General features: G+C 35.0%; 1 protein-coding gene across 1 annotated transcript in view; it reads left to right on the top strand.

Moving 5' to 3' along the window:
- The window catches only part of LOC121320404, a 33,160-nt gene extending 31,956 nt beyond the window's left edge, over window positions 1–1,204 (top strand). Inside the window, exons 13-14 of the mRNA XM_041258697.1 lie at window positions 700–733; window positions 954–1,204. Coding sequence (XP_041114631.1) covers window positions 700–733; window positions 954–1,112 — 193 coding nt within the window. The 3' untranslated portion in view covers window positions 1,113–1,204. The remainder of the gene's footprint in view (window positions 1–699; window positions 734–953) is intronic.
- Window positions 1,205–13,477: the final 12,273 nt, after the last annotated feature.

Here is a 13,477-nt window from a genome sequence, read left to right as displayed (position 1 = left end):
CAGTTTAGACATTGCATAAAATAATAGGCCAGGTACGACAGAAACTACTTTTAAACACATTCAGTTTGTTATGCCTTTACTGCCATGGAAATGCTAGGGAATGAACATTTGTCACATGTACCGTGTGCAAACAATATTCAGAGAATGAAAGACTTAGGGTTATATAGTTTTTACTGTCATTTACAGGTGATTTGTGATGAATTTCTCCATGCTTGGGACAGGACATGAACCTGTGCAATATTGCTGCACTAAAAGATCCAGGCTTTATTAGCGCAGCAGGACTCCTTTATACATACATGCTTAGATGCACCAAGAACCATTTCCTTTGTGTTCAAAGTTGAATTTCTGCCTGCTTAGTGTCTGTTACTAGGTATTTGAGTTGTTGATCAATTAATTTTTTTGCTTTTTGTTTTTGTTTTTTTCTGTTTACTGTGGTTTATGGTGGCCATGTCATTTTTGAAATATGTATTTCACTTACAAATGTTTGATTGTAAAATGTTTTTACTAGTACTGAATTCTTATACCTAGATGTAAAACAGTGTATTTATTTCTCTTTTTTCCAAAAGAGTACTTAAAGACAAATACACTTGCCATTGAGTTATATTGTTGTTCTCTAGAACACATTTTACTTAGGAAATCTTAACTTTAATAGTAGTTATTTGTTCTTAAATATATTATTTAATTATTTTGTTGTTTCAGTAAAGAACCCAGTCAAGATCATCCTAAATCTAAGGTAATATGCTGTTTGTTTGTTTTTTGTTTGGTTGTTTGTTTTTTTTACTAGATTTAAGCATCAATGCAAAGTTCATTAACAGATAGTTAATTGACCACAGCAACACTTTCTTTAGCTGAATGGAGCACAATTAATGAAAGACATGGTAAAATATCTACAGGTATTGACTGCTGCAGTGGATAGTAATGCTAAACATTCATGTTTTTCTCTTTTCACTCAGAATTCTTCCTGTAATAATTCGGGAGATTCTATGGAACACCTCACCCACATCTTGCTTGAGCAAAAATCACCTGCATTACAAAATATGCATAGAAAAGAGAAGCAAGAAGAATATACAATACATTACTCAGTAGTTATTGACCTAAAAACTTATGTTTAAAAAAGAATGTGATGAAACCACTTTGAAGAATAGTCAAATGAAACATTCAGACAAGAACCATATATGTGCACTTTTTAATGTACACACACACACACACACACACATATACACATATATTATATATATATATATATATATATATATATATATATATATATATATGTGTGTGTGTGTGTGTGTGTGTGTGTGTGTGTGTGTGTGTGTGTGTGTGTGTGATGGAAAACAGTTGCCTTCCTGGATATTTGTTATCAGGAAGCTTGAAGTTTTGGTGATAGATTCATAGATTTAAAAAAAAAAAAAATCACTTAAAATCAGACTTAGAAAAGGGCAGATTTTTTCAACCAACAGAATCTTCTGAATGTTTTTTTGTTTTATATTACGCTATATTATTGCTTTATGTTGTTTGTAGAATATAATTTTATCTAACCTGGGTTTACACCAAAACAATATTGTTGTTCAACAAGTTGCACTAGACGCATCTACACATTTTTTATTGGTTGTGGTGGCCAACTGCAGAGAAGCTTGAAAACAACCATTCAGAATATGGTACAGGTCAAAGCTGCATGTGCTTTTGCCTCAAAAATTGATACATTATATTGTAATGAATGTAATATGACTGTAAAAGAGTCTGGCTGCTTAAGTGGAGCAGAAGAACATGCCTTGACTATGTGCATGCATGCACCTGGAACCATCGCACATTTCAGCTCACAAATACTCACTTTAGTTGCAACATGATGAGCTTCCATAATGCCTTTTGTGTTGACCAAGCTTATCATGTTTGGCATATTTGGGTAACACTTTAAGTTAAGGTGCTGCTTATAAACATTTTATAAATATATATGCTTAATAACTATGTTATAGAGTGTTAATAATAATTACAGATGATTTATAACCATGAAATAGCCATAGACTGAATTACAGTTTTATAAAGGGGACAGTTTTTAAACCACCTACTGTACTTTGGGATGTTTAAGCGTAGTTATGTATATGGCTATTACATGGATATATACCATAAATAATGCTTAGTTAATACTCTATAACATAGTTACACACACATATATATTATATATATATATATATATATATATATATATATATATATATATATATATATATATAAACTATAAATAAAGAGTACCTTAATATAAAGTGTTACCCATGTTTGTTTAGCTCATGCTTGAAATCTTAAATACTTTTTTTTTCGCTTTTTCTTACATGTGTTTTACTTCAAAATGTGTACTGAATTTGATTTTACTGTTTTTACCTACAATGATCTTTTCTCAATTAAAAGATTGGGGTTTTGGGGGTCCCTGAGTGGCTCAGCAGGTAAAAGCCGGTGTGCTGAGTGAATCATATAGAGAGGGGAGTGCAAGTTAATTGCCCTGGCGCTCCTGTGGGTTGGGGAGGTAAAATCAAGAGGGACTGAGTCACCTCACAGCCCTAACTGACCAGGCACTGGGATCAGAGGATGCCCACTTCTCCTGAACTGCTCGTCTGCCTTTTAAAGAATTTGAATACTTTCACTTTTTTTGTAGCTTTCAATTTTTTGCTTTTAAATGTTTTAAATGTATATTTTTAAATTTGTCTAAACATTTTTTTGCATATACCAGTACTGTATTTCTTGTCTTAAGTTTAACTTATTTTAAATAAAATATAATAAAATCAGAGCATTATAACAGAGTAGAACTGAAAATGAAGTATTATTAGTTTTCATTTTAGTACTATGTGCATATGAGTGCAGATGTTTAAAATAAAAGTCTTTAATAAAACTACAACTTGCAATTGTGCTTGTATTTGTCCTAACGTTTCAATTCCAGGGGAAATGAGTCTAAGTATATGTTGGATTCACATTTAAGTTTGGAAATGGACAGGATAGGACCAAACCACATGATGACTTTGTCCTGTTGAATGTGGATGAGGCAGAAAAGAAAGTTTTGTAAAATATGAACACACCCATTCCAATAGATTTTCTATTTGACTCCAATTTAAATTTGTGATCGCAGATCCCTTCCAAAAGAGCACCCGAGTCACTCTGCCCTGACTTCTGTCTAATTAAGCCTGCACAAATCCTACAAATACAATTACCAGGCTGCATGACCCACACAATCCACAGTCCCTGGGAACACCCCAAAAATGGGAAAACAATAGTCTAGGTAGAACACCCACTTCAGAAAATCAGTGTGTTTAACTCATACTAAATAATACTTATGCAGAATACTTCAAACTAATCAGGTGATGTGCAATGTAATTTAACTTACCTCCAAAGATAGTCCAAGTTGTTAAGTTAATCACACTTGATTACATTTACATAATTGAATACAGAAAACATCAGACAATAAGTCAATTACTTTTAATTTCTATACTGATAATGATCTTTGAATTTCATCATGTCCCCAAGAGTATCATTGTTTTCATTAATATTTTCATTAATCAAAGCATGAGGCTGTGTTGTGTATTCATTCATGCAGGAGAAGCGCGATAGTAGTAATGGTGTCACCTTACAGATTATGTTATGTGTCATAACCTTCCATGGGGGGGGGTTGGGGGGGCTATTTTATAAACTAAACTGTGATGGGAATGAATAATGGTAATTGTACTTTTGCAGACCTCATTGTGCTACAATGTATTGTTTTTAGTGGTGTTAATAAAAGGTCCATATTTCCTGGAGTAAAACACCAGCAGGATGTAGATAAAGTGGCAGCAGTATTCAGATACCCGACTGTTTAGAGCATGTAAACCATTATGAAAGGTTACAACGTGGTTAATTATGTGCACAAGCATGCATCACACATACTGTTTTATATTCTAACGAGGGCACGTTCTCAACAGGGGACTAGGTTGTCAGGCTAGGCTGGTGTACGAGAGCCTGTTTACATTTTGTTATTGAGCTGTTTTAATGTCCCTAGGCTGCACACCTGTGGTAAGTGTGGGGATTGTGGACAGAGATTGAGTTAGAATCCTGTCCATCAGTGATGATTAACACTGTGCAGGATAATTTATTAATATAGGTGGAATGGCTGGGGTGGGACAGAGAGGTTCCAGCAGGTGCAAACTAGGGCTTCATTGTGAAACCTTAAGAAAGCGTTAGAATACCCAGCCCATCTTATTAAGGTTGACTGCTGCCTTTGAGTCAGTTGTGTCAAGTGGCCTCCTGATGAAGCGACAGACCCCAGCTTGTTATAATATGTTGTCTTGTATCAGTAGTTGTTACATGTCTGAGCTGCTGGGCACTATGTAACCTGTTTCTGAGGTAAAGGTTGTTAAAGAGTAAGTAGAGGGGTGAAAAATATAGTGTAACATATCCCCACGTGCTGCCACAACTGTTTAAATAAGGTACCTAGAATTTTTATTTTCATTGTTAACATCCTGACAACTTTTTACACGTATAACTTTAAAGTCTGTTTCAAAGCTCTTTTCAAAATGTCCGCTCTAGTACACTGATAGTGTAAGGGTTATTGCCCACATCGTCAAACAGGTAACACAGCACTAACGATCCATGATGTTTTATGGAACAGAAAAGCCAAAGCACTTGTTGTTATGTTGCTGTTTTGATTTAGAGGACAGATCTCAAACACCAGTGCACTAGAGCGGACATTTTGAAAAGAGCTTTGAAACAGACAACAAACAGAAACAGACGTTAGTTGTAGCAACACGTTTGTACATCGCTATATTTTTTGGAACCCCACTACTTACTCTTCTGAGCACATATGTTGAGCTTAGCCCTGGGTACAAACATGTATTTGTCACTTTGTGTTTCAAAACAGAAAATAAGCTTTGCTTTCATGTGAGCCATTGCAGCCCCTTGATTCATTACAATAAGCATGTTTTTTTGTGTTTTTTTTTTCCAATGATTAAATGCAAAAGACTAAAAAATGTGCTGTAAATATGTTTGGTAAATGTCACTTACTGATATGCAGCCTTAATGAATTCCAAAATGCGAAGTGAATCCGTTCCCAAAGAGGTTTCTATTATGTGAAAAACAGAGTAATTTGATTTTCTTAATTGTCCCACAGTCATACTATTCAACCCATATAAAATACTTTATTTACATTTTCATTTGCCATTGAAAGCTGAAAAGGAGATTTAAAATCAGTTCTGTTTGTTTCCATTGGCAGCAGATCAAGAACAGCCCCGTTTTTTAAATTAGACTTGGTCTGTCACACTACTTAAATTATACCTGATCAGCACATGTTGAAAACGTACAGTGAATGAAGTGAAGAGCAATCACATGGCTTCCGTATTTACTATTGCAATTTTATTAATTATTGCATATGATACTTGGCATATAATGGCACAGTAATCTGGTAATCAGAATGAATATGTGTTTTATTGTAATGCATGCTGATGTATTTAAATGATCATCCAGTTCAGAATAATGAGGTGAGCTGTATTCACATTGTATTTACTAAAGGATGTTAATCTTAGCATGCACATTAAACTGATCATTTATTAGTGCATATGGAAAGCACGCTATTTAAACCGCTTTTTCTGGCCTGAAAACAAGTGATGTGCAGTTCGATTCTTTTTACTGACTCGATTCCTTGGATTCATTCAGTTTAGTGAATCAATTCAACTGATTTGTTTGTTTGAATCACTAACACAAAATATATACACCTTGCTTGAACTGAATATTCTGGCAGCAAGGGCCATTTAAGTTAAGACTGTTCACTTGGTGGGCCGCACCGTAAAAAAATATATATATATATATATATATATATAGTATATATATATAGGAGGAGTAGAAACATTGTAGGGGGAGGAGTAGAAACATTGTAGTCCAGGAGGGGCTGCAGGACTACATTCCCTAGAAGGCCATGGGATTACAGGTTAATTTGAAACACCTGAGGTCCCTGCATAAAAGGGGAAACCCCATACATGGGGCTTACGGAGAATATGTGATGTGTGGAACAGACCTTTGTGGTCAGAAGGAAAATTTAAAGGTAGTGTGTGAAACGTGAAACTTGTAAACTAGTAAAACAATTGTTTTTGGGACTGGTAAATGGCTTAGCCGTTCGGTGAATAGTTAGAAACTCCAAGTTTAGTTAGCGCTCCAAAGTGGAGTTAGGTTTTTGTTTGTTTATTTATTTTGTTTTTGTCATTAATAAAAGTGGTAGGCTACAATACAATATATAAACATCATAATGTACAGAAAATGTCTATATAGTTTATAGTACAGAAACGGTGGTGGAAGAAGAGGCAGATGGGTCTTGGTGCAGGGCCCACCTCCCCATACATTAATTTACCCCTTACTTATAGACATCAAACACACCAAATCAAGTGTTCAATATTGAACTCTATTTAATTATCTGAATGTTAACATGTATGAAACAGTACGTAATAAGAACATTTTGTACTTGCCTACTTTATTTTATTCTGCATACATCTTTACATCCAACACTAGACTATTTATTAATCATAAACAAACAGGTTTAATCATTAATCCTACCAGGACTCCCCAATTCTGCGATCACAGAAATTATTACAGAATTCACAATTCTGCAGACATTTGCAGTAATTGTTTCACATAGGAAACCATTAGTTTATTATTATTATTTTTAACTTATATTCCAAAAAATTATGTTTTTAACAGCACTGAAAAAAAAAAGATAGTGACAAGTTGTGAAAATGCAAAATAGTAAACAGTACCACTATGAAATGTACCTTTTCATAACTTCTGTCCGGACAATCCACACTTGATAATAATGCTCATTACATGTTCTAATTCTGCAGCTTTCCCACATAATGCCTGTTGATGTAGAATCCAGTGTAAGAAAATTGGTACTTCGCATTTTTTTCAGCATTCTGCTAGCCAGCCCTTTTGTCAAGTCATATATAGTGCAGCCTGTTGTAATCCCAGTTAGTTTCTTCCAAGGTAATTCTGCACTTTCCATGGCTTCTTGAAGCTTAAACAGTCCCTTCCTGTGGTTGTGCTGTACATGGAATCCATAAGACTTTTATTTTTTCTTCTCATTTTCAGAAAAACCTTTAGTTGAGACTCCATAGCTTCTTTCATTTCCAGTAAACTCAAAATACATTGCTTTGTGCAGCGTGTCATAGTGACGTTGTATGTTAAAATCTTTCATAACTGCAACTGTTGCACTGCAAGTCAGACACAGTGCCTTGCTGTCAGCATTATTCGTTGAACAAAAACTCATCTGGCTAACGATTTAGGAATCTTATTGTTCTGCCTCCACCTTTTGCTTCCGTGACATCTCCAACTACTTTTTGGCTCCTGATTTTAAATTTTACAAAAAGTAAAATAACTAGTTTAAACAAGCCTTCGCTTCACTATCAAAATTATGTGTGCAGTGCTGTTACACGTGTGTGTGAGGAAACATTTCCTGTGTGCTTTTTGATTGGCTATTTTACTACCTAAGTAAGCTGCGATTGGTTTCATGGGAATTTCACTCATACAATGCAGACTGCACAATTTGAATATGTGTGTTATATTAATGAGGTGGGCTGTTTTAAAGAAGAATTCAAGAACGATAAGTATATCAATACAATTTTAGAAACTAATAGGCAGGCCGCCAAAAATTGCTCTGCGGGTCGAATGTTTGACACCCCTGCTTTAGAATATTAACTATTTATTATAAACTATGTCATTCAGTTTTAACTGCAACCTATGCAAAAAACTGCAGTTTACAACAACAAAAAAGCCCTGCTAAAGCTCACAGGAATTTATATTCAGTTTCCCAGAGGACTGGTTTACAGGATGTGTGCAATTGATTGTACGCACATAGCATTGTCACTGTGAACCATGGAGCCTGCTCTGCAAGGTGACAATGCCGACAAGGAAGAGAACTGAGGCAACGTCTCATCAGTCATGATTTCTCAAGTAAGCAGAACAAAAAGAAAAATATGCCATTGCACGACATGACTTTTATTGTATATAAATTAAAGGAGAAAGGAAAAAGACTTTATTTTTTTACATCGGACAAGGAATACATGTTAAAATGAATAGGTAAGCAGTGCAGTTTCACTTTATGTTGCCTCTGCCTGTCCCTGCTGAGTGCTGTGTCTGTTGATCGCTCATTTTTGGTCAGTGTAAGCCGTCTCTACCCTCACAATAAAGTACTGACTAAAAGATACACCTGGACTGCCAGGGTTTTTGATATCACAGGTAAGTCTGTGACAGTATCGCACAGATTAAAGTACCGTACACAATGGGCCCGGGGCCCGATCTTCACGCAATCTCCTCACTAAATTTGTGCCTCGCAAAAAAATAGTGCTTTGGCACAAAATGAGAGATATTCCAAAACGGCACAAAGCAGTTGAGAGACATTGGAATATAGCAGTTTTTTGAGCAATTCGCAAATCTTGTTTGTGCACCGCAAAACAGTCTGTGCATTCACTACCAATATAGCAACTGCACACAACAGCCAAGCGAGAATGCAGAATGATGGGCAGTCACCATTAGTAATGGCATTACCCCGACAAGCTGCTATCATTGGTGTTGCTACAGTATGTACCGATATGACAGCAGACGAGACCACACAATATATCATGCACACATACATACAGACCATTCAAATACACAACTGGCTCCATAGCTAGGAGTCAAGTTTTCAAATGAATGAAATGATAACGCCACTGTTTTATTGAATGTGGACAGTATTGTATCACGAGGAAATACTATATAGGTTTCTTTAAAGGCCATCTGATCCGACATAGCTGCATGTTTTTGAAGTAAAATTAAAAAAAGGCTTTTTTCTGAATGATTTTTTTATATATAAGTCATGTCGTGACAAAGTCTACTGTGGTAGCGAACTCTCTGATTTGTAAATGTAACGAGTTCATGCACCTGCAAATTAAACATCAATCAAGCATTTTTATATACACAATACACAGAAATGCGTTATGTTATTCATTCTACTCACCCATTTGAACATCATGATTAAGCCCAGTTTGTAAGGTTTTGAGTTTTGCCAGAATGGATTTTTTTCATTATGACTTTTTTTTCTTGTAAGAATAATAATTAATTCTAAAAATACGCCCCTAAAATGTTAATTGTAGCCTACTATGATTTATTGTACGTTTGTACTATTGTACCCAACTCCAGAGTGGACTGTTACTCTGACACTATTTGAGCCAGCAGTACGCAGTTATTGGAACTAACGCATCGCAATTATCGTCCAGATACTGGTATATTCAGATGAATTAGGGCTTTCGCCCAATTCAAATTTGATTGCACTATGTGCATATTGAATGTCCACCTAGAATACATTTGCATCACATGTTTCTAATTAACGATGCTTTACCATATGCTAATAGGACCGTATTAAGGAACAGAAGGAAGGCAGTGTGCTGGACAGAGGTGAGTGCATGTTTCCACACTCTTCTGTTGGGCATGGCAATACGCTATAAACCTCACTATGATATGAATATGTTATATGTTATGGAAACAAAAAAAAAGAAGCTTATTGCTTGTATGTTTTTGCCACAAATTGACCATGGTGATGCAGTATATAGGTTTGCATCACCATCAACTTTAGGTAAACTGGATTTGCTATATCATGCAGTATTGCGGTACAATACAAATACAAGATTTAATATTCATCATTGTATATTATACGATTTGGTAGGCTGGACTTCTTTGGCTTTATACAGGTTGAAGCACTGGTATATTCTGATATATAAGGCTATTCAATGTAAATTATATGAATATACTTATTTAAATGAACACCTTATAGCTTCCCATAGCCTCATATCTCATTCTTTTTTGCATTTTAAAATCCCAAATGTACATACTGAGGCTGGTAAAGGATCCTTTGCTTATTATGCCCCATGGTCCTGGAATGAGTTCCAGTCCAAACTAAAGCTGCAGACCCAGATATCTTTATTGCAATTTAAGAGTAAACTGCATGATTTTGTGACTGAGAGTTGTAATTGTTTTAAATAGTTGACTACTTTTGTGTGTTTTGATTATTGTTTTAAATGTGATTTGCCTGTGTCTTAATTGTCTTTTATTGTGAGCTTGTTCTTGTTGTCCGAATAACTTGCTTCTAACTGCTTGGTTTGCAAAAGAGGTTTTAATCTCAATGTGACTACAAGGATAATAAATAAATTATATATATATACAAAGCACTGTGTTACTAAGTTGCCTAGTCCTAGTCACTCTATTCAAGGCACACAGTCCTCTACAAGGATCACACAGTGCAGAAAAAAATTACTTAAATGTAAGCACTCACAGTTGATTATTCAAAGATTTTTAAAATCCAGCTATGTTTTCTAAATATTCGTTACGGATCTCATTCGGGTTAATACAGAGCATTAAGTTTGCTGAGGTGCGCTGAGTCAAATCATTAAAGAATGGTAGCAGCAGCTATCACCTAGCTCTACACGATCTGTCAGTAAAGTTAAAAGAATGCAGAGCATGTCTTGTTATAATGTTCCTCAGCAGAATTTTAATGGTGGAGTTGAAAGGAAAATCAGACACATTCCCTGAATTTAAATGATGTTACCTGATCCAGGGTATTTCTAGCCAGGGCATGATGTAAGGATTTTTTGGGTGAAAAGGTAACATGATTTTGCTTTCATTATATTTTGTAGTAGTACATTATTTCTGTTATGGTTGTGGCTGATATGACAGAATAACAAGGTATGTATGAAAGTAACATATTTGTTCCATGCCATTGATTTAAATAACACATTACATGTGTCATTATATTATATAAAATAAAGCCACTATGACTGAATAACACGTTGACCAGAAGCTCATAACAAATATGTATTACTTTTCTTGATCTAGCCTTCAGTAGTCATGACTACAGTCCCTTGCGTCGACACTGTCAATACCTTTTAAAATTTAGACCTACATAAGCAATACAGTATGTGAGGAACTTGTGTTCAAACAACGTTTCCTAGATTAAACGAGAGAGGTTATGAATAAATAATATTTGTTTTCTTAGCCAATCAGGGAGCAGAACAAATAATTGGTTTTCTGAGCCAGGGTGTATTGTATGTATACATGCTATTATGCTATTATGTTTGTGTGTTTGTTTTTCGTACTTGATTAAATTAGTTTACTTGAAACTAAACATGCCAATTCAACATATTTGAGCTTTATGATTCAGTTTAAAGCAGCACAGTGTTATCTAATTAATTAAGCTTTACATACATCCAACAGCTCCCATGCTAATGAATAATGAACTGTTTACGGCCTATTGAAGCAGAAACAAAAATCATTCTAAAGGTATGTGAGGAAGTGTGGTGTCCTTCGTCAAATTACAAATGTAAACAATTGTAAATATATTATTTATTGTGTGTTTGGGAAAAATCTCTGCAATTCTGTAGTTCGCCTCCAACTTCCGTGCTAGCAAGCCATGTGAGAATGTGAATGGACTGTGTTAAACCTGATCTGTTTGAACGGGAGCTGAAAAGCCGTGTGAGAATGTGACCAGGTTAAACTGAATAATTGACCGGCTATTTAAGCTGGCCATTTGTATAAAAGCAGAGTTAATCATTTTGTAAGGGAGTTTCAACCGGGACTCCCAAGACCAAGGTCTGTCCTGGTCACCGAGGTAGCTTTAGCTTGAGTGGTGTGTGTTTTGTTGCTGCTCTTGGAACTTTTTCCATATGGAATTTTTGTTTATTTTGTTTAATTATTGTGAATAAAACTTCACCACTGGGCACTGTGAAGCTGCCCTTCCACAAGATATAAAACTAGCAAGAAACTGAAGGTGAAAAACAAACAAAAAACATGGCCCACTCTGTCTTATTGTTATTTATTTAAAGGAATTGAACCTTCTGCCAGTACAACAAACCTTTCGGATGTCTCTCGCATGACTAATTCATTTATTGTGCAATTTCCATTCCTGGCGTGTAGTGTATAAAATTGGGCGAGACAGCAGATCTGAAACTTTGTTAGTGGACTAACAATGCCCAGTGTTGACAGGTTCTTCTGTACCAATTAATGCAACAGGCCATTCTGAATTTTTACAGAATGCTAATGTTTCAACCCCCTGCAGGTATGATTAGTAATAATAATATGCAGCAGCTCGGAGCTGCATTAGCTGCATCACTGGCCCACATTTAGACCTGAGGAAATGTTATTGTTTACCTATTTATGCATTCTGTAGGTTATGCATTGCACTTAGCAGACAATTGGTAAGCTGTAGTGATAAAATACTGGCATGCTGTGCAATTATGTTTTAATCTGGTGTTTTATTATCCTTGTTTTTGCATTTAAAATAATACTTCTGGAGTTTAAACTTAAAAATAACATAACTATACAGCATGGAGTCTTCAACTCTTCTTGAGTGATGAAACATTGCCTATATTATATGGATGGGAAGAATGCATCAGCAAGAACAGATATCTATTCACATCATTAATGTTAACAATTTACAATGAAATACTATAGCATTTATTGGCTGGTGTTCTTTAGCTAGATACTAGTTAGATGTTTGAACAAAGCAAAGATGACTTTAGTTGCAAAGTTGCACATTTAAGGTAGTTGCTCCCCCATGTGGTTATGTAAGGAAAATATTTGGGTCATAACTAGAAGCAGTCTAAATCTGGGAAAATATAAAAAAAAAAAACCAGCAGAGATTTTAAGTAGATGTCTGCTTAGTGTTCTGCGGAGAATCTTGTGTGTTTAGTGCTTGTATTAATAATGGCTCATAAAAATGTAAATCAAGTAAACATAATCATATCAAATGTAATCCATATCATCCAATTCTATAAGTTAAGTACTTTCAAGTTGGTTATATATATATATATATATATATATATATATATATATATATATATATATAGATATATAATCTCAAGCATCTGTGTCAGTAAAATCTTTAGAACAAAAAAAAATTACATCACATGAGACTTCTTATTGAGCCACATTCTCAAAGCCTTAACTCTAGTCTTTATGAACTCCTACATTTTGAAGGAGACAAACATCTGTTAATTCAACAAAACTAGAACCGAACAACTAAGTTATATATTTCAGGCCCCTTTAGCAGTCTGTTTATGATATTATAACAACAATGTAACTTGGTGAAAGACTGCGAATTCCATGTTTTCTGAGGAATTCCGTTATCTACAGATTTGGCTTCTAGTTATAACCACATTTTTGGATCTTCCCTACCTTACTGTCTCTGTTTCTTTTCATATCACACTTGGAGGTACCTGGAAGTGTTTAAGAAAGAATTCCAAAATATTAGATCTAAACATATTATTTTTAAAGTTATGGGCCTATATTGGAGGCTTTGTGGTCCAGTGGTTAGAGCAAGGAATGTGTTACCAGAAGGTTCTCAGTTTAACCTCCTTGTGCTGTGTCCTGAAAATGGGCCATGTTTGACAAGTCAGCTCTTTCAAAGTATTTAAGAAATCTTGATACTTGCCACACACACAAACTGAACTTC

This window comes from Polyodon spathula, chromosome 9 (genome assembly GCF_017654505.1).
Source record: "Polyodon spathula isolate WHYD16114869_AA chromosome 9, ASM1765450v1, whole genome shotgun sequence".
In the NCBI taxonomy this organism is placed as follows: Eukaryota; Metazoa; Chordata; class Actinopteri; order Acipenseriformes; family Polyodontidae; genus Polyodon; species Polyodon spathula.
The sequence above is the reverse complement of the archived record's forward strand: the minus strand, read 5'-3'. Positions and strand labels throughout refer to the sequence as shown.